A 19,931-nucleotide genomic window follows, 5' to 3' on the forward strand; every position below is an offset into this window, starting at 1 on the left:
TTTTTTTTTCACATTTCCTTTTTTGATAGGAATCTACATTTTTATTTTTCAGAAACATGTAAATATTGTGTTATAAAATTATATGTGAACAACATTTATGTACTTTAAAAATATATTGATAAACATTGTCAAATCTCCATGTGGACTGGAGCGAGTCTATGATGAACATGTGAAACATAAATTGGATATTATTGTATCTTGTAGTGTCACAAATCAAAGGAGATAATATTCAGTTAGTAATTGATATTACATTGGATCATTTGCTCTGTTTTTGTTCTTGTACACTGACAAAATTGTGTTTATCTTGCTTGTGTAGATATCAATCACATGTATGTTATTATGAAATATCAAATGCAAACAAATTTCACATGGAAGAGCCTTGACTTTTTTTTAAATTATTTTAAAACATGATGTCAGAAACCGGGGGAAACTAATCATGAGCAGTGTGTCTGTTTTGTTTCATATCTATAATGATTCAAGATTTTTGTGTCATATTGTTAAATAAACTTTTCATCTTGAAACTGTGAAACAAATATTGTAGTTTTTGCATCAGCATTACTTACATAATAGGCTAACACACAACCTACTGGTTTGTTTGTAGCACAATCTAAAACAGATGCAATTAAAGGAGCTTTCCACTGTAAAACTAAAAAAAACAAAACAGATACAGGCAGACAACATGCACACACACACACATACCTAATTACATCTTAGTATAAGTAAGTGCCTGAAAATATTACAGGACAATAAAAAACAAAGACCTTAGGGCTACAGAAAAAGTAAATAGATCACATAAAGTGATAAAAAAAATGTTCCATTGTAGTCTAACTTGTGCTGCTGTTCAAATGACTGCAGGCTATAATGGGCCTTTTAAGGCAAGCAAACACCAGTAAGCAGAGAGAGATCAACAGAGCTACAGGTTTGCTTGTTGTGTGTTTGTTTAGACCACTGTCACACACAACAAGGGTGACATACAATCAGACATCCATTTTGTCATTTGTAAGACAAGTAAGTAAGATATACATTAGTAAAGAACAAAGAGTATAAATCTAGTAAGTTTAATAGTCCTGTGTGGTTTCTGCTTCTTGTCTCCATAATGTAGAATAGCTACTACTGTAGGCTAAATGGGTATTCATGAATAAATATTTAATTGTGTCTTCTTCTGTACAGAAATCCCAATGGTAGAGATGTAATAGTGTAGTTGTCTGAGGTACAGGTGTGCTGCTTCCTGCGTGCCATATTTATTCATATCGGTGACGTCAGCGGGTTCTGAGCCATAGCACCCAAACGTTCTCGTCTCGCGGCCGTCTCCCCCTCACCATGACAACGACACTTTTTAGCATCGTCAGAGGACTAACCGTTAGCTCCTTCGCACAGGATCTGGCAACGATTTTTCTGTAAAATACTGTGTTTTAAAGTCGCCATTTGCGGAGATATTATTTCATGTAGGAAGGCCATCCTCTGCTGGTAAGCACCCTCATGCGTCGGAGACCAGCCGGAGGCAGAGGGAGACGCCGTTTAGCTGCGTGAACAACATGGCTCTGCTTAAGCATCCCTGGCTGCTGCTCGCTTGTGTTGTGTTGTTGTTGACGGTTCAACCTGCCTTCACTCGTTCTTCTCCGATATCGGACCTTAAATCTAAGATATCAGGGGTGGAGGAGCTGCTGGAGGAGTTCCGCAAGCAGCTCCAGCAGGATCAGGCGTACAGGGCAAGCGATGTGATTGACTCCTGTGTGGGCGACTTCGACGCCGTTGGGGAGCGCATCATCCGGGCTAGGGCCTCTGTGGAGCAAGGGGCCACCTTCCTGCTGGTCCCGGAGAGGGTGTACAGCTGGAAGGACTGCCTGCACGCCTGCTGCTCCCAGCCTCACTGCACCGTGGCGCTGGTCCAGGAGGACCTAAGGCAGCCCGGGGACAGCCTCCGATGCTACCTGTTCAACTGCACCTACAGGAACAAAAATGTCTGCTCCTTCGCTCCACAGCAAGGCTTCACCACATACAGCCGGACTCCCAACACAACGCAGGGACACCTCCCTGTTTCATCCAGCGGTTCAGCCAGGAGGCCGGGGGAAGGGCTCCCTGATGAGGGTGATGCACAAGGTGGGAGATGCTGCTGGTACAGTTAGCAGGCTTAGGGGTTTAACAACACGCCCTTCGACCATGAATCATAAAATGATTCGTCCATGATATCATCATGATATCATATCATTATTAGGCAAATGACTGTGTCTGAATGCCTAACCTACTGTTCATCTTAGGTTAAGATGATTAAAAAAATACACAGGGTCCTTGTTTACCCTTGCAGTTAACAAGTTAACAAGTATTTAATAACCAGGTAAACATGCTGGTTTGCTATTAACTTGTTAATTATAACTGAAAACAATTTAACAACAATCCAGTTACATTGCTGAAACAAGCAAAGGATTCTCCAATTTTATAATGGGCACAAAGTAAAGGTTTTATTCTGGTTACCTTGTCATAGGTAACATTTTAACCAGTGGTTCAATAATTAAAGCTACTGATCAAATTGAAATACAACTAAGAAAGGAGAATTTTCAAATGTTATGTAAAGGGTTTTTTTTTTTTTGCTGAACTAACATGAGGAACTACAGAATAAAAATGACTTGACATTTGTTTGTGAGGGAAAATGAATGAAGATGAACAAGCACAGCAGGGATTTGTGAGTGACTTATGATGGTTACTGGAAATGTTACTTAATTATTCAGTAGCATGCTACTCTTCTTATGCAGTAAACAAAACAGCAATGAAAAAGGGATGACTGATGTGCCTTTATTTATTGTGCACAGGAAAAGGTTTATGCAATAATAGAAACGTATCAGTTTTCTAACACTTCCGTAGAGCTCAGCACTTTAGGGTTAGCCACTAAAAACTGCTACTTATCTTGATAAAACAGGCAGCGTGGGTTAATGATTTGCTTTTTAGGTTTTGGTCTTGCAAAATTAGACCAGGGCACTGAGACCAGCAGCAGGTGTTTGTATGACAACAGTTATCTCTTTTATTTGTTTTACTAGTGATTTCCATCCAAACAGGCAGAGTGGACAGTGGATAGTGCAGTTACAGAAATTAACCACAAACTGTTTTGATAATGAAATCATTTTCTAAATCTCAATCTAAAGTGAATGTGTTTGGTATTTTTTCACTACTTTCTAGCAATTTATAGACTAAACAATTAATCAAAATAAAATAATCAGCAATCACAGCACTAAATAAGTACAATCTTTTAATCAAATGTAAAGATATCTCTATTTTTAATAACCTTTCTGAATGTCTTAACCCACTGTATACCACATATAACTGAGAGTTTCCTGTTTGCAGAGGTGGATGAGCCTCCTCGCAGTGACGCTGGGCAGGATGTGGTGATCCAGTTGCCCACAGACTGGGCCGTCCTGGATGGCCGGGACAGCGTGGATGACCATGGGATCAACCACTATGAATGGACTCTTGTTAAAGGGGACACAACCATCAATATGAAGGTCAGTGTTTACGTCACATAGTATTATATTCAGTTAATACGAATAGCCAAGCCACTTTGCAGCATATTGACCATACACAGTTTAATTTGGGTGCTCCCTGTGAGAAAGAAAGCCTGTAACTCACTGACAGTGGATTGCTCTAGCTCACTCCACTTAATTGAATTTCTTGTGTGAACGTTGCTAAAACTCCAGAGGAAAAGAGGCTTTGGTATTCTCTCATTTTGGAATCAGATGATTCTAACATTTGCATTTGCAGTATAAATGGTCACAGGCATCAGAGTCAAATTACATGTGTGTGTTTGCATTAGTTGTCGCATTTAAGTCAACAGAGTGGCTTGTCTCCGGAGCTCCATAATACCCTACTGTATCAACAGAGATAAGAGTTTTTATGCACAAACCTGCCTTGGAGCCTGCCCTCTGTTCACAGCCTTAGAGGCAACATGGGAAACTTCCAACACTTTCATGTATGGTCAGTTTTCACCATTTCCTACCTTCAACAGAAAATAGTTCCCAGTGAAAACACTTGACAGCGAGGCTTTTTTAATGCATTGAGAACCACAAAGAAAATTCCTCTTAGCTCCACTGAACTCGTGTGGGTACAGATGTCTTGAGGATAAATCTCGGTGGGAAAAAAAACCCTTCAAACTACTGCATTTGCATGACAGAATAATAGTAGGGGCTTATAAAAACATTTATTTTTCACAAGTCAATAAAGTTTTAAAAAGAAATGATGCTGGGATCAGATTTTGTAGCCTACTGCTAAACTCTGCTCTTACATTTAAGAGATAGAAACAATAGAGGTTTTCAGAAACGAGGGTCTTCGCTCATACAGTTTATTCAAATCTGATAGCAGAACTGTTGTCCATCCTTAGACTCTTTTTGTATGTGTGTTGAAGGCGACCCATCCAGGGCTTTTGAAGATAAGTGGTCTCCAGGAGGGTGTGTACACTTTCCAGATGACAGTCACCGACACATCGGGCCAGAAGAGCTCCGACAACGTCTCCGTCACTGTGCTGGCACCAAAACACCAAGCAGAAGGTGATGTACTCACCAAAGCATGTATCTTTGATGTGTGTGTGTGTTTTGTTTTTAGCTCTTTTGTGATGTACTGATTCTCCCTTAGATTCAAGGTTCATATTTAAACCCAAATGAAGGTGTTGCTGAGGCTGAGCTTTTGTGGTGGCCAGATGTGTAGTTATACTTTTCTGTGTCCGCAGTGTGCACAGGTCACTGTTCAAACTACCAGTTCAAGTGTGATGACGGTTGCTGTATTGACATCACCTATGCTTGTGACGGGAAGCAACACTGTCCAGACCGCTCTGATGAAGACTTCTGCCCAAACTGTGAGAAACATTTCCTGTTCAGAAATGCTTGGCTTGTTTGTTTTTGTTTTTTTTTGATGGTGTAAGCACAGTCTTTTATAATCTCTGGTATTATCAGAATCAGTTAAAGGAAACACGCTTAATGGGCAAGAAAGAAGAAAAAATACACAAAAGCATTCAGATCTACCCACCATCCATCTGTTTTCCTGTGATTACTGTAGTCGACAGCAGCAGGAAGTCAGTCACCCACCCTGTCGACCTACCCAGCCCTCATCGATCTGGAGCTCAGACAGAGGAGGCTGAGGATGGCTCCATGCTCCAGAATGGACCCAGGAAGACCATAGAGAGCATCGTACCACTTCAGGACAGCACTGTTACTCAACAAAGCCCCAGTCAACAGAAGGCTTCTGTCAGTCAAGGTAAGTGTTTATGTCTTTAAACACATTTTATCTCGAATAACTGCAACAAGAGACCTGAAAATGTTGCTGTGTGTGATAACACGAAACATAGTAGGGTGGGGATACATGGTTGGATGAGAATCTACCAGAATTTTTTACTTTAGCAGCACCTGTTCAAATGTGCACTAGCAGTGTGATCCTCCATCACTGTGTCTTTAGTGCAGTAGCCCTTTGTAAAGTGGCAGAGATGGTTTTAGTGCGTGTCTGGACAGAGAAGCAGATGGAGCCCCTGTAGGCAGCCATTGAGTCATAGCACAGAGCTGAAAATGCTGGCAAAGCCACAGGGCCACTCTGCATTCCCTGGGAAAGCAGCTCCGTGCTGCATATTCTCTGAGTGCAGGAACAAAGCACCTCTGTCCCCTCCGCCATCTGATCCCTGAATCAGGCAGACACTTCCACCATTGCTGTTTGCCATATGTATTACTAGGGTGAGGTGTATTCTCAGGAGTCTTTTCTTCATTTCACAAATGCTCAGGCCCGTGTTCACATGCTTGGCAAATTTAGTCCCCATTGTATAGCAGAGAGGAGAGGTCAAAGGGAATAGCACCAGATATATTTTGTACATTGTTGTCTTGGTGAACTCTGCTGATTGTGGGTAATGTAGTTAATCTTCTATCACTGAAAGTAAGGATTATTTTTATCGCTGATTAATTCCTCATTAGTCAGTCAGTCGTCAGAAAATAGTTGATAATGCTTGTCACAATCCCCCAGAGCCTAAGATGACGCCCTCATATTGCTTGTTTTTCCAACCAGCAGCCCAGCAACCAAGCATTTTAATTTTCAAACAGAGAAAGTCCTCACATTTGAGAACCTGAGATCACTGAATGTTTGGCATTTTTGTTGGATAAATTACTTAAATGACAAATAATTCATCCAAATTGTTGTAGAATAACATTTTTGCAATCAACTAATCAGATAATCCACTAATTGTTTCAGAGCTATGCTACACCAGTAGTCCCTATGTGCTTGTACACGAGGGGGTAAGTTTGCATGATTCCCTGATGTCAAATGTGAAACAAGGTAAAGGTAAACCGTTCTCTCTCTACCTGTAGATCCGTGTGCTGCAGCTCCAGTCGTAGGACCCTGTAAAGGCACCTTCCCACGCTGGTACTATGACCAAAACGCAGGAGAATGCAAACACTTTCTGTATGGTGGTTGCCAGGGCAACCATAACAATTTCCTCCAGGAATCAGACTGTGTCAGTGAATGCATACAAAAAAGTGAGAATTAGCTTTTTGCCCTTTTGTTTTACGCTAATTTTGTAACTGCAACATAAACTACTACATTTTACGAATAATGGAAACATCTTTCAGGTCCGGCTTTCAAACCAGCAACTGTGGCCCCTCCCATCACCAGACAGACTGAAATAGGTAATTTTTCTTAAACGGGGAGAAAAAGCGTCAGTATCATATCATTAACTTAGTGGTAACAGCTGACTGCTTCATAAACTAAACTGCATTTGTACCTGTTGTTATAGCTGCCCCTAAAGTCTCCCAGAAACAAGCAGAGAGCGACGTCCCGGTCTCAAAACCATTTCCAGTGATGGGAGGACATCCAATCCCAGAGTCAGGTGAGACCCAGCGTCTGTGTCTCTGTCCAGCTCTGGTTCCTTTCATGGTTTATGAGTAATGTTCTGTGTTTTCGGCCTCTGCTTCCTCCTCCTCCAGGTGCAATCCTTCCTCTGGCTCTCGGACTAATCATCACCGCCCTGCTTCTGCTCATGATCGGCTGTCGTCTCAGACTCGTTCGTCACAAGCTGAAGAAAGCCCGAGCCCTCACCACGGAGGAGTCTGATTACCTCATCAACGGCATGTACCTGTAGCCAATCAATCAGGGGCCGCAAATAGAAGAGCGCAGATATCTGACAAAGAGACTCGTCGAGGGTGTCATCATCAGAGCCTGAGCCAGGACTTCTTAAACTTGCACTCTGCATTTCTTGTCTCTAATTTGTCCTCACTTCAAGCTGGAAACATCACAACTCTCATCTATCATGAAAGTTTCTCACACTGAACCCCTCTGATTGATAAAACTGCTGCTGATAGACGCTGTCATCAAAACCAATGACATAGATGCTCGTGAATTCATGCTTATGTTGTCTTAACAAAATCTGATTGTGAATCCCTGAGGAATTATCAACACTCTTACTTAGATGCTGATATACTGGTCTGTATTCCCCCATTGATTTCTGGGATACACCTTAAGTCCCTTTTATTAAAATAATTTTCATCCCTGAAATTGGTTGCTTTGATATTTATTTTATTTATTCATTTTCCTGACTAGTGCTGCATAAAAATGTCATATTTCTGCCACTGGATGGCGCTGATCTACCATGCTGTAGATTTTACCCGAACTAAACTGAGGGCAGAACTTAAATACTTTGGAGTGCCTGTTGTTAAAGTTAGTCTTTAAGTATCCCAGAATAATAAAGCCATAGTAAGTTGAACCCACTCCTGCCTGAGTCTGTTGCATATCTTTCTTTCTCACGCAAACATTTGTGGAGTATGAAACTGTATTTACGCAGATGTATTCTTTCTAAGTGCTGTCTTCATGTGAGATATTAAAGTTTATTATATATCAAAAAATACTGGTGTCAACGATTCATAAAAATGCATTATTTCAACTTTACCTACATTTTAAACGCATTATTAAACTACCATCAAGGACAGTGAGGTCATTCGTTAGCTGTCTCTTCTGTGAGCGTGGGGCTCCCGGCATCATATTGAGAAGCAGAGTTTGCAAAATGCAAATAAAAATAATCAAGATTTTACAAACTATTTTTGGTGGTTAGTTATACATTTCTAAGGAGTGTGTGGTTGTGCTGATGGTATCTGGACCTCAGTTCGACTTCAGGTTGCAGCCTGCACACATACGATTCAATAAGAAAACGCAGACAAAAACATAAGCATCTCTTTATTTTCATATGCCATTCCGTAAACTGTGAAAGCCAGATCATCATCCATCACTTAGATCACCCAAAATAAAATATGCTTTTTTTTTTAATTTGATGTGTTTTTTTGTTTCTCAAGAAAACAGACATTCATTTGCTTTAAATTGTTGGAGTTTATTTTGGCAAAGCAGTGACTATCTCATTTAGCATCAGTCACCAGAAGAGCCTGCACAAATTGTTAATGGAAAAACCAGCGGCAGAAAGCAACACATCACCAAGTGGAAAGCACAGCCCTGCATGTGCACGTGTGTCAGTGTTATTCGTGCTCCGCTCTCTTCGGAGTTATGTTCAGTATGATCCAATGCGCTGCTTATTCTATGTGTAGAATGACCTAAAGAGTGCTGCACACCAAACAGGATGTGTGGGTTATATCAGCCATTGTGTTGCCTGTGTGTGTGTGTGTGTTCCTAATACTGCGGGCAAGGGAAGAAAGCTCATATGTTAGCAGTGAAGTCTACAGTTAAGATGACCCACACACACACACTGTAGCTAGGTGAATAATCTAATAGGCTTTCCTCGTCGCTGTCCGGCGTTCTTCCTACATTCAGCGTTGATGCTGCTGAAATGTAATAATGTAAAAATGGCTGACTGTAATTCAAATGATGAAACCACGAAAAAAAATCAAACCTAAAATCCAGCAGTTAAAAAGAAAACATAACCAAAAAGATGCAGGCCTGAAAAGAAAAACAAAACACCCTCTCCAGATATTTCTGTGCTGAGCTTCAAGCAGTCTTTCTTCCCAGCCTTTTCTGGGCTGTCATCAGTGTGATACTCTAGTCCATCGTTAAACTTAAAACAAAAAAGAGCATGTTTTGTTATGCTTTGAACAAAAATGTCAAGAGCTGTTTGACCCCATCCGAGTTTTCTCCAGGTTCAAACTTAAAGGTGGATTATGGACGGTCTTCCTCTTCAAAGTTCATCCCTGTGAGAAACACAAATCGAATGTCAGAGAAGAAGAGAAGAGGAGCAGCATTCAAGAAACCGTCCCCCTGTCATGCAAACACAAGGAGTTAGAATCACATGCAAAATATTAAGATCTGTCACCACAATAAAATCCAGTTTTTTCTACATCTCACAGAGTAGAAGATCAAAGAGAATAGTCAGGCAATTAGGGCTTAATGTTTTATGATCATTCAAATTAAGTAGCCATGCTCTGAAAACCAAGCATTTGCCTTCACACTGCTGCTATTTCAGTTTATTGTTTCGTGTTTTGGTCACAGAAAGACTAATTTCATTAGCTAGGCACCAATTTAGGACCATGGTGTTAAAAAAGAGGAAAGAAACATGCAGCCAGTTGGTATGGTATGGAAGAAGCAAAAAATGTCAACAAGCAGCAAAACGCAGCCCCTTTGTGATCCATATCCTGCTCCAAGCCACACCATTTCACCTTTGCCACTGTGAGAAGGAGAGAGGGGAAGAAGGGGGGAGAAGGAAGTCACTTCCACCTGGACCACTGCTTGTCTCTGTCTGTTAAAGGCACATAAATCACCCCCATCAAGGGCTTCATTTTGGTGCTGCCGTCCTCCATCTTGTCGTACTGCTCCAACATCTGGTTTCCTCCCGCCGGGCCGACGGGGAGAATCAGCCGGCCGCCGGGCTTCAACTGGTCCAGGAGCTGGGAGAGAAACGAGGTGAATGTAGCAGGTCAAGAGCATGGAGACACAAAGGAGGAGGATGGCTGAGGAGAACATTCCGGCGTTGCTATTTCAAGCTAGTATAACTGCCGTGTTGTGCGAAGTCAGTAATTTAAATTCCTCGTTTTGAAGTGAATTGGAACAATGTGACCTTGGTCATCAGTATTCAGAGAGACTCACAGCTTGGGGGACAGTGGGTGCTGCCGCGCCAACATGGATGGCATCATAAGGCGCCTCCTCCTCGTGACCCATTCGCCCGTCTCCCACTGAAACACACGGGATATCACTTACAGCCTGCCACAAACAACACATGGATGGATGTCCTCATCAAGCTGTCAGTTAAACATTTAAACATGGCTGTGTTCATTACTGACAAATCTTTTAATTCTGTTTTCAATTATTTAGATGTAAAAAATACCTCAAATAAAGACAAATACTCATATAAATACTGTACATAGGTGGCTAATGACAGAATTGCATCTCAGCACTTTGACATTGTATCAGTTGTGTGTAATATTTCTAGGTTTGTATCTAGTTTCCTATCACAGATTAAGCACTGAAACACAATGTCTTAAAATTTCTTACATCTGCCAAAAAACCACAGCAGCTCTCCTTTTCCTGTTACTTTTTGACATCGAATAGGTTGTGTATTGTACAAATGTGGGTGCAATAAGCTGAAGCTGATGCGCACCATCTTTTATGTAGTGTTACTCTGTGGTGTTGTCTTTTATTGTACTGTTATGAGTAATTTAGGTGTATTTATTTTATTTTTTTTACCAAAATACATTGCAAATTACATACAGTATATGTAGCAGTATCCAGCAACTGTTTGGTATTTTTACTATACTTACTATAAGGGTAAAAACTGGAATTAATTTTCTTAAATAAAAGTTCAGTTACAAAACAAAAAATAGATGCATTAACACACCCACACTAGTTTCAGCAGTTCAGCAATTCAGCAGTAGTTTCAGCACTACCACCCCACTGCAGAGCAGGTGAAAGTCGGGACTTGCTGCTCAATTATTTAGTACTGCACTATCCTGTCTACTGAGCAACTGTGTTTTTAGTTCCCCACTGAGAGGACAGAAAGGTCTAACAAGCATCACACTGTCCCTGGCTTTAAAACCAACAGTCAGCTGCAATTTGTGCCACACAAGCAAGCTCTAAAATTGTTTCACAATAGAACAAAAGAATGCACAAAAAGCCTGTAATCTGTCAATCAGTGACATCTTACCTATTAGCTTGACTCGGCCCGATGTTATCAAACTGGGGTCATCTTTCTTCACATTGTTTATAGAATCATCTACCAGCTCTTTGATGTGATCAATTCCTATAACTTTTCCTTTAGGACCTACCTGCAAAGTGTGGGAGGGAGGGATGGTATTCAGTTCATGCACAAAGAATTTCACAACATTAGACATATTTTATGTTGACTGGTTGGCAAGCTAATTAAAAGCGAGCAGTGTTATTATATCAGAAAGCCACCAAAGAGAAGTTGTATGCGTTTACCCGTCATGTGTGTGGCTCACCATTCGTGCAAAGCAGACGGACAGGATTCCACTGCCGGAGCCAACATCCAGAGCTTTGGCCCCCTCATACAGCTGATCATGTAGAAGCTCCAGTGCGTAGGCGTGCTGGGTGGAGGGATGGATTGGGGGGGGTGTCAACAAGGAAACTGCATTATAACCCATCACTCAGCATCCATATTGTATCAAACACTGACTATGATAAGGTACAGCCCACTCAGGTCATACAAGGGCTAAAGTAGCTGACAAACAAGCTCACACTTCTGACAGCCAAATATCAGAGGGATCTGATAAAGCTAACATGGCAGCAATCCATACAAATCCATAAATTAGCTTAGATTTGGTTAACTGCAACAAAAATAAACTGGTAAGATTATATTTGGGATAAAAAGTGGATGATAATGTGGAACATTTCTCTGACTGCTTCTCTTTATTATCTACTGAATGACTGAATGGGAGCAAGCTTTACAAAAAAAAATGTGATTCACAGGGTGCAGAAGTGTCTGAGAGTCTTTAAAGTCATACCATGTGTGGGGCGCTGATGGTTGCTTGATAGCCTTGTGGTTAAAAGAAACGTATAGATTTGGTTAGTTCATGCCTCAGACGTCAGAATGTATTTGGATTTTAGACTGATTTCATGAGTGGACGTACCTATTGACTGCGGCGAGTCCATGTAAGGATTACACCTAGAGAAATGGGCTCGGTCTGTGGCCAGCATGACTTCATAGACCTTGTCGGATTTAATAATGCCATTTTCTGTAGATACAAAAGAGTGTGTGTCACTGTGTATTATGGAAACACGCACAAGTACCAACACCAGGAAGACATACAGTATATTACATAAATCTTGCACTGAAACAGACAAAATACATAAAAGAATATACAAAATATAAATTAAGATACAGGTAACAACAATAGTATATTAGGTTATATTATACAACATATACTGTGAGTTTTTGTCTACCATTAGAGCTACCTATCCTTTAGGCAATTTTCCAAATCAATGAGCAGGAAAACTTTATTATCTTTTTTATTATTTCTGCATCACTGTGATAATATACCTTGAACTGTAACATTCCTGTTGGGTTATTTTACTCATTTCTAAACAGATTTTCAAGACAATGACCTATACCGACAACACAATATACAATTAGATACACCCTGACATCGGGGTTTATCCACACTACTATGGTACATATAGAGACAAATTAACAGTATGAATATATAATGATCACTGTATGAAGGGAGTAATTAGCAGAAAATACTGAGACAAAAAGGAGTGAAAAATATGAAAATATATGCAGGATGAAATAAAGACAACAGCATACAAACAGATGTGCCACACATCTGTGTACTGACATGAACTGTACTATTGTATATCAATACAGTAATATGAATTTACATATATTGTGACAGAGGATTTTTCCCTTATCACCCACTCCTATGGTAATGATAATTATTAATTAGACAACAATGGATAGTACGAATCTATACTAATTAAACTGTGTACTGTATGCAGAGATTTAAGGATGGAAAACACTGAGATAAAGAGGAAGGAAAAGTATAAAATTCTATGCAGGATGAAAATTAAATTGCAAATCACAACATGCCCAATATGAAAAATGTAATATCAGAAGACATTTCGGATGAAATGTAGCAGCATACAAACAGATGTGTGTTACTGGCATGAACCAGTCTACAGAAAGCCACACGTGTAAACTACAGAAAAGTGCACAAGCTTATAGACAAGTCATGAAAGAAATTAAAAAAGCTCCCCAGAGAAGTATTAGTGTCTTCAGAATAATCCTTCCTAACAGGTTCCTGTAGCAGCTGGTGCCAAAGGAAGGAAAAGCCAACAACAGCCGGCGCTGCTCTCATTACCAACTCCCCTCACCCTCAGAGCTATGCACCACTTTAGGATACATTACAAATAAACCATACAAGCTGCCAGATGGACACCTACTAGTGATTTCTGAAATTAACATAACCAGTACTGGCAGATTTCAAATCGTTTTCTTCTATCCAAAAAAATATATTCTCAGAATTCAAAACTGTCTTTGCAAAGGCCAGGGAAAAGAAAACCAAATATAATCTGTTTTCTATAGACTATAAATCTATTTAGTATACAATTTGAACACATAACTGGGTGCTGGACTTTAAAAATCCATGAGACATTCAAGGTTTTAAACAAATGTAACTGGGTGAACTATTACTGCCTGAACAGACCAGTTCTGAACACCGGTCAGGAGGACAGAGACAATGACAAAGTGGTGAATTAGCATGCATCCTGTGTGTGACCTGCTTAAATCCAGTTTATGCAAACTCAGGGTTAAATTTAAGATATTCGTGTGTCTAAATGGGTCAATGCCCGGTAAAGCGTTCAATCAAGAGGAGCATAAAATCTAAATATTAACAACATTAAACAAAACAATCAAAATAAGGATATTTGAATTTTATTTGCACCTATACCATGACCAAGTAAGGGAAGCTTTAACTTGAAAACATGTTCTTGTACCAATGCCAGTAAGTGATTTGCATCATTGACATAATGCTTCTGAATTTGACTAAAAAGCTGACCGTGAGAATAAAATATTTCAAGAATTTCATCATCCTGTAGTACTGACTTGCTTTGCATACTGAGGAACTGGCTTCACCTTCCTTGTGTAGATAATCTTTTTTATTTCCATGTGCAAGATAAATGGTACATAATCAAATCTTTTACCATGGAAGATAAACATAGATGACTATGCAAGTTAAGCTTCTGCTTTTGTTTTAGAGCAAATAGAGCAAGACTGGACTCTGTTCCCGAAAACAAAATGATTGCAACTGAACTGTCAACTGCTGTGCTGGACCGAACAGAATATAAATAGCCCTGCTAGATACTTTATATTGAAATTGGACTTACATATTCAAGTCCACAGACATCATCACATTGAATATCATTTTCCATTATGCAAGTGAGATACTTTACATGTCTGATCAGGGCGTTAGAGTTTGTCTCCTTTACCACACAGTGAACTACCATCTGATTACAGAATAAACCACGAGCATTGACGGCATCGATCACAGTGGACTGGATCATAATGGACTAGATAACAGCCGTCTAGCAGGGTGCAACTATGAGTCACTATGAGCCCTTTTTTGTGCATTCACTGTCGCCTGAATAAACAACTAGTGCCCACTGTGACACAGCAAATTGCTATTTACTATGATCCACTAAAAAAAGGCACTGCAGACCATAACCTCACACGTCCATCTGTCAGTGTCATTCATGTAACAGTGAGGTGAATGGTGCAGAGAGAGACATCAATGAATGTGGGCAGGGCACCTAGCCGCGCAGCTAACGCTAGCTGTAACGTCCCAAATGACGCACATAGAGCTAGCAGGCTAAGCTAACTCTAATAAAGAACTGAACCTGCAAAAATATTTTGCGACCACATACAAGATAAAATGTATTGTGTGTCGTTATTGGTAATTTATTTTGCAGCAACGGAGGCATGCGTCTGTTCCACGGCGTAAACGTGGTTTGGCAAAGGGGTGGAGAGAGGTAACGCTAGGTCAACAACAACATACCACATAGCTTAGCAACCAGCTAGCTAGCTACCGCGCTTGACTCAGCCCCCAAAACTAAACCGTTTTCGTGCAAGCTTCCCCCTTGAAGACGCCGGTGCTGCCGCTTAGCAAAACATGTGGACTCACTGCGGAGGTTGTTGACGAGCTCTGCGTGGCTTGCTCCTCCAGATTTCCAGGCCATTATTAAGCAGACTTTGCGGAGTAAGTAGACAGCAGCTGTCAGTGCCGCGCCTGCGCCGACTGTTTTGCCAACGAAGCTGACAACCTCGAGAGCAGACGGCGGAGCGGCGGGCACGTCACCGGACATCCAAACTATTTCACTGCAGGGCGGCCTTTATAACACACACCCTGACGCACAGCAGGGGCATTTTACAGTATAATGAATCAATTTAAATAAATGCGTTAACTAAGGTTACTTGTGCAGGAAAAAGCCACATTCCTCACTCAGTCAATGAAATTTGCCGCAGTAACATAGACGGTGGCCGCTAGGTGGCACGAGACACTTGTTTTGCTTGGTAACTCAAAATTCAAATGCAGCTCAGCACAGCATTTAATAACGCTACCAGAACAATCCATGCATATCTCAGGATCATCGTAACATCACAAATGAAATTTGTCTTAGTCCAACGTTACAGTTGTTTTTTTTTTAAATTGATAACACATTTCACACTGTCAGCACAACAGAAGTCAGTGTAGACTGAAATAATTGATCAGTTTGCATTGCTTTAATAGAAGTTTATACATTCACATCTAGTTTATCCTTGTTCAATTTTGTTGCCCTTGTGTTTGCTGTATGTCCATATGTGTATCTACCAATACTATAGTATAAGTCCCGGTCCACAGTTCATACCAGCTGGTAGGGGTAATGCACCATTTCACTATTTACCAAACGCTAGAATAACCCAGAAGAAGGACGGTTGCCTGTTATGGTTGTTTGACCCCACTGCGCCTCCGTAGTTACGTGCCTAGTAGCAGGCGCGTACAGTTCGGTTGCACTCACGAATGCTAAGCTAATACCGGTTAACGTTTTTTTTAACCTAAAGTGTGATAGACTGTTTCTGTTTCAATGGAGAGTATAAATGCTAAATACGTGTCCCAGAAAATCAGCAAAACGAGATGGAAACCAGTGTCGTATTCGTCTCTGCAACAACCAGAAGTCTTTGCGACTGGCTCGTGGGACAACGAGGTTGGCAAGTTGACACTTAATATTTATGATTAATCAACTTCACGGCAGACTTAATAAAAATATCAATACTTTTATTTCATTTCGCGAAATAGCGGTCATGCTGTAATTGTAAGATCACGACTTAAGACACGTTATGAATCGTAAGGTTCCCTTTCAGCATGCATCCAGTGCATTAACTAATATTGTATTTGCTATTTTGCAATGATTTCAGGAGTATTAAACTAAACCTGTTAATTACTAGTGTAAGGCATAAAGTTTGGCATAGCTATGGCTGGTAAATTCCTTGAGAGAGAGTAGACAATTGGCAGACAGTGGTGGAACAAGTAATTAACTTAAGTATGATGATACTCTCTTAATTGCAAATCACATTATGTCTGAAGCGAACTAAATCTGGAAAAATGGGTGCTGTTTTGTGGGATTTAAACTTTCATATTGTTCATCATTCATCACCTGTGTTTACTTTTAAGAAACACCTGAAACAAGCATTGGTAGCTTCCCAAAATACAGTGTTGACTGTGGAACATTTGGAATGAGGAATAATAGTTATATATGTGTGTTCTCTCTTTTTGTCCTTTTTTAAAAGTTATTTTAGAGTAACCTGTCAGTCCTTTATCGTTTTTATTTGGTGTAGTAATTCTGTGTGTCTTTGGGTAAAGTTATAGCTTCCTGCCTCTTCTGCACAAGCTCTTGTTTACTTTGGGTTGATGTATATCTTGGTATATGTAGGTAAAAGTGTCAATATAAATGTGAGTGTCTTTGTGAATATATACTGATTTATAGTTTAATCTGTAGCACTGTATCACTTTTTATAAATGATATGTTTAGTTTGTAAAATCAGAATATGTGAAGTAATTTTAGCTGTCAGTTAAATAGGCATATTGTGGCATAAAAGAATCAAGTATCTCAAAACTGAACTTGTCAACTGTCAGTATAACAAGTATATCTAAGTTGGACTTCAGCCCCAATGTGTACTTGTGGCAGGACAACAAGATTTCCTTCTGGTCTATTGGGAATCATGGAGGTCCTGGCATGGAAGATGGATTTGAAGGCGATCCACAGCTATTATGTGAACACAAGCATGATGGAGATGTTCTAGACCTTCAGGTAAGTCTCCTAATGTAATATAAATAACCTGAAAACAAGAAGTTTTCACTGTCAATTTATTTGATGTGTAGAAAATCCTAAATGCACAGTACTTTACATTTGTGAACTAGGATAACAAGATCTTGCCAACAAAAGTGATAGATGTGACATACACATAAATGTGTGTAAGCCTATTTACTTAAAGTGCCAGGGCTCATTTCACTTTGTTTCTTTTATACTTGACAGTTTCTGGACCAAGACAGAATCGTAACAGCATCTTCAACTGGAGCAGTCACCATCTTCCGCCACCACCAAAACAGTCAGGTATACATTATCCTCATACACAGTGTGCTTTACTCAGATCCAGACTACGCTGGAGGCAATCCATAACAAGCCTGCTTCTTACATGTGGACACATGGAGACTGCAGCCATTTCCAGCAGATCCTGGACAGTAAATGTAATATCTTATGCTGCCACTTGGTGCTCATTTTGTATAATGTCATGGCATACCTGACAAATGTAAATGTAAAATGTAAGTTCATTTTATCAAACCAAACTGTGAAAGTGAAAGGGCTGGAAATGGCTGCACAAATATGTTGTAGCTCAAGGAAAAGAGTTTTGAACAAACTGCTTAACTGGAAATATAACAAACTTGTGGTTTGATAAATCATCAAATTTCTTTTGTCTTCTCTCTCTTGACTGCAGACAATATCAGTTTCTCAGCACTGGACAAGAGCACATCGTTACCCTTGTGACAACGCCCCCTGTACTGGTGTTGTGTGCAGCAGTCCGGAGATTGTTACGGTTGGTGAAGATGGCAGGATCATCGTCTTCAGAGCCGACCAAGAAGGAGTGATTCGAGTCATAGGTGAGATTAAGATTAAACATCTGCAGTTAGAACAGCATTAGAATTACACAGAATTACAATTTGTGTGAATGACTTGGAATAATGTGACCAACTCCTTTTACCGCTCTCACATTACTAGAGAATGCAGACAGCAGCACGATTCATGCCGTGACTTACCTGAGGACAACAGAGATTTTGACAGTGAACTCTATCGGCCAACTCAAGCTGTGGGATTTCAGACAACAGAGCAACTCGCCATCCCAGATTCTCTCCCTGTAAGATCCCCTCAGTTATAAGAAAAAAAAATCAAATCAAACATTTATTTGTCTGTTCTGCTCTTTCCTTATTGTGCTTTTATATCTGTGTGATTTTGATTACAAGCAGTTGTGACAAGTTGTTTTCTCATCAGGTCGGGGGATAGAGTTCCTCTGCACTGTGTGGACAGACATCCCAACCAACAGCATATTGTGGCCACAGGAGGCCAGGACGGCATGCTCTGTGTCTGGGATGTGAGACAAGGCAACACTCCCTTCTCACTCATGGAGGCACACTCTGCTGAAAGTAAGATTTTATTGTGGGCAGATGGTTTAATTTAGCAGATATAAGCTTACAAGTTAATTTTGAAGAGGTTATATATGAAAAGGTTTATATTTCTCTTTTTGCAATAACTTCTGCTTTGTTCTATAAAAGTGTTTTTCTGTGGTTTTCTGACTAGTGTGGGAGGTCCACTTCCACCCGACCAACCCAGACCATCTGTTCACATGCTCAGAGGACGGCTCGCTGCTGCACTGGGAGACATCGTCACATTCAGAAATGCCTTCCTTCCTACAAGGCAAGTCAAAATATTACATGTCTCTTATTTTTTTAGGCTAGAGGGGTGATGACAAACTCCATTTTCCAAAGAAAAAAACAGCTCAATCAATGAAAAGGTTAGATTATCTGTAGGAATATATGTGTTTTTGTATGTTTAAGGATTGGCATAGTTTTAAAAATTCAGTGGTGGAATGGAAAGCACATTTACTCTGCTGAAGTACTTATATACAGTGTGATACACGTAACCAAGAGCCAAAAAGCTGGCATATCAATATACCAAGGAAGCTGTACACCAACATAATAATAGTATTTATGTTGCAGTATAATAGTACAGTAATTATTATAATCTCAAATCGTAATTTATGTGTTTTATCATCGTATTCCCAGGTGGCAGGAACAGCAGCATGCTCTCTCGCAGTGCAATGGCTCCGGCTGGAGGGAACCAGTCCCTCATCAGCGCCTGGCTGAGCGGAGACTCCAGTAAAGGTCGTCTGGAGACAACTCACATGCTGCCCAGCCAGACGCTGTCGGTCAACAGCTTGGATGTACTTGGACAATGTCTTGTCTGTGGGACTGACGGAGAAGCTATTTTTGTCAACAGACAGGTCCCAGTTTAAAAAGTATTTGTTAGTGCACAGGACAAGATGTTTATTTACAGTCAGTTTCAGCCACAACGGAGGTTTTATTGTCTGCCTTGATCACACAGGGAGCCACGAATACTATATGTTCAAAAGCGTGCTTGTGACATTTTGGCCTGTGTATTTTTCTGTTAATAGTTTCATACACATTTTGCAGTTTCATTGATGGATCATCATGGCTCAAGGTAAATCATTCCAAGCAGTTTATTTGTTTTCAGCAGTACCTTTTTGTATGAATGTCATTTAAAATGGTTTTGAAATAAATAAATAAATAAATAAAAAAGCCCTTACACAAATGTCTTACTGTTTTGTTAATACTGAAATTCATGCTTGTTTTTTAACACCACAAGTGAGTATTGTAGGTCTGCTCCTATATTCACATTTGTAGTTCAAATTACCTCTACTGCTG

The 19,931-nt window shown here is 40.2% G+C and overlaps 3 protein-coding genes across 4 annotated transcripts; 2 read left to right on the top strand and 1 right to left on the bottom strand.

Moving 5' to 3' along the window:
* Positions 1 to 5: 5 nt before the first annotated feature.
* On the top strand, positions 6 to 7,822 carry lrp11 (LDL receptor related protein 11). Its single transcript, XM_022766431.1, has 9 exons — positions 6 to 2,100; positions 3,337 to 3,494; positions 4,391 to 4,532; positions 4,712 to 4,837; positions 5,038 to 5,235; positions 6,327 to 6,494; positions 6,588 to 6,644; positions 6,752 to 6,844; positions 6,942 to 7,822. Exons 1-9 carry the CDS (start codon positions 1,536 to 1,538, stop codon positions 7,094 to 7,096), a joined length of 1,662 nt encoding a protein of 553 aa, XP_022622152.1. The 5' UTR covers positions 6 to 1,535; the 3' UTR covers positions 7,097 to 7,822.
* Positions 7,823 to 8,167: 345 nt separating this feature from the next.
* On the bottom strand, positions 8,168 to 15,215 carry pcmt1 (protein-L-isoaspartate (D-aspartate) O-methyltransferase). 2 transcript variants are annotated; one of them, XM_022737941.1, is made up of 8 exons: positions 15,081 to 15,215; positions 12,033 to 12,137; positions 11,907 to 11,938; positions 11,385 to 11,489; positions 11,090 to 11,210; positions 10,036 to 10,121; positions 9,609 to 9,836; positions 8,168 to 9,143 (listed from the first exon to the last, which is right to left on the bottom strand). In XM_022737941.1, the coding sequence occupies exons 1-7, from the start codon at positions 15,133 to 15,135 to the stop codon at positions 9,657 to 9,659; spliced, it is 684 nt and encodes a 227-aa protein (XP_022593662.1). In that variant the 5' UTR covers positions 15,136 to 15,215; the 3' UTR covers positions 8,168 to 9,143; positions 9,609 to 9,656. The 2 variants fall into 2 exon arrangements, with proteins under 2 accessions (XP_022593662.1, XP_022593661.1); XM_022737940.1 differs by having other exon boundaries at positions 9,667 to 9,836; positions 15,081 to 15,213.
* Positions 15,216 to 15,903: 688 nt separating this feature from the next.
* Positions 15,904 to 19,798, top strand: nup43 (nucleoporin 43). The gene is made up of 8 exons (XM_022770397.1): positions 15,904 to 16,140; positions 17,122 to 17,244; positions 17,470 to 17,547; positions 17,930 to 18,092; positions 18,211 to 18,346; positions 18,481 to 18,632; positions 18,787 to 18,903; positions 19,272 to 19,798. Exons 1-8 carry the CDS (start codon positions 16,021 to 16,023, stop codon positions 19,499 to 19,501), a joined length of 1,119 nt encoding a protein of 372 aa, XP_022626118.1. The 5' UTR covers positions 15,904 to 16,020; the 3' UTR covers positions 19,502 to 19,798.
* Positions 19,799 to 19,931: the final 133 nt, after the last annotated feature.

The sequence above is a fragment of the Seriola dumerili genome, unplaced genomic scaffold (genome assembly GCF_002260705.1).
Source record: "Seriola dumerili isolate Sdu_G_001 unplaced genomic scaffold, Sdu_1.0 BDQW01000025.1, whole genome shotgun sequence".
NCBI classification, from domain to species: Eukaryota; Metazoa; Chordata; class Actinopteri; order Carangiformes; family Carangidae; genus Seriola; species Seriola dumerili.

Excerpts from the sequence above, each read along its gene's own strand:
- lrp11 (XM_022766431.1), top strand. The coding sequence starts at position 1,536 with ATGGCTCTGCTTAAGCATCCCTGGCTGCTGCTCGCTTGTGTTGTGTTG. Across the intron at positions 4,838-5,037 it reads TGAAGACTTCTGCCCAAACT|TCGACAGCAGCAGGAAGTCA; the intron begins GTGAGAAACATT and ends TGATTACTGTAG. Across the intron at positions 5,236-6,326 it reads GAAGGCTTCTGTCAGTCAAG|ATCCGTGTGCTGCAGCTCCA; the intron begins GTAAGTGTTTAT and ends CTCTACCTGTAG.
- pcmt1 (XM_022737940.1), bottom strand. The coding sequence starts at position 15,135 with ATGGCCTGGAAATCTGGAGGAGCAAGCCACGCAGAGCTCGTCAACAAC. Across the intron at positions 11,939-12,032 it reads GGACTCGCCGCAGTCAATAG|GCTATCAAGCAACCATCAGC; the intron begins GTACGTCCACTC and ends TTTAACCACAAG. Across the intron at positions 11,490-11,906 it reads CCATCAGCGCCCCACACATG|CACGCCTACGCACTGGAGCT; the intron begins GTATGACTTTAA and ends CCCTCCACCCAG.
- nup43 (XM_022770397.1), top strand. The coding sequence starts at position 16,021 with ATGGAGAGTATAAATGCTAAATACGTGTCCCAGAAAATCAGCAAAACG. Across the intron at positions 17,245-17,469 it reads GAGATGTTCTAGACCTTCAG|TTTCTGGACCAAGACAGAAT; the intron begins GTAAGTCTCCTA and ends TATACTTGACAG. Across the intron at positions 18,347-18,480 it reads CCATCCCAGATTCTCTCCCT|GTCGGGGGATAGAGTTCCTC; the intron begins GTAAGATCCCCT and ends TTTTCTCATCAG.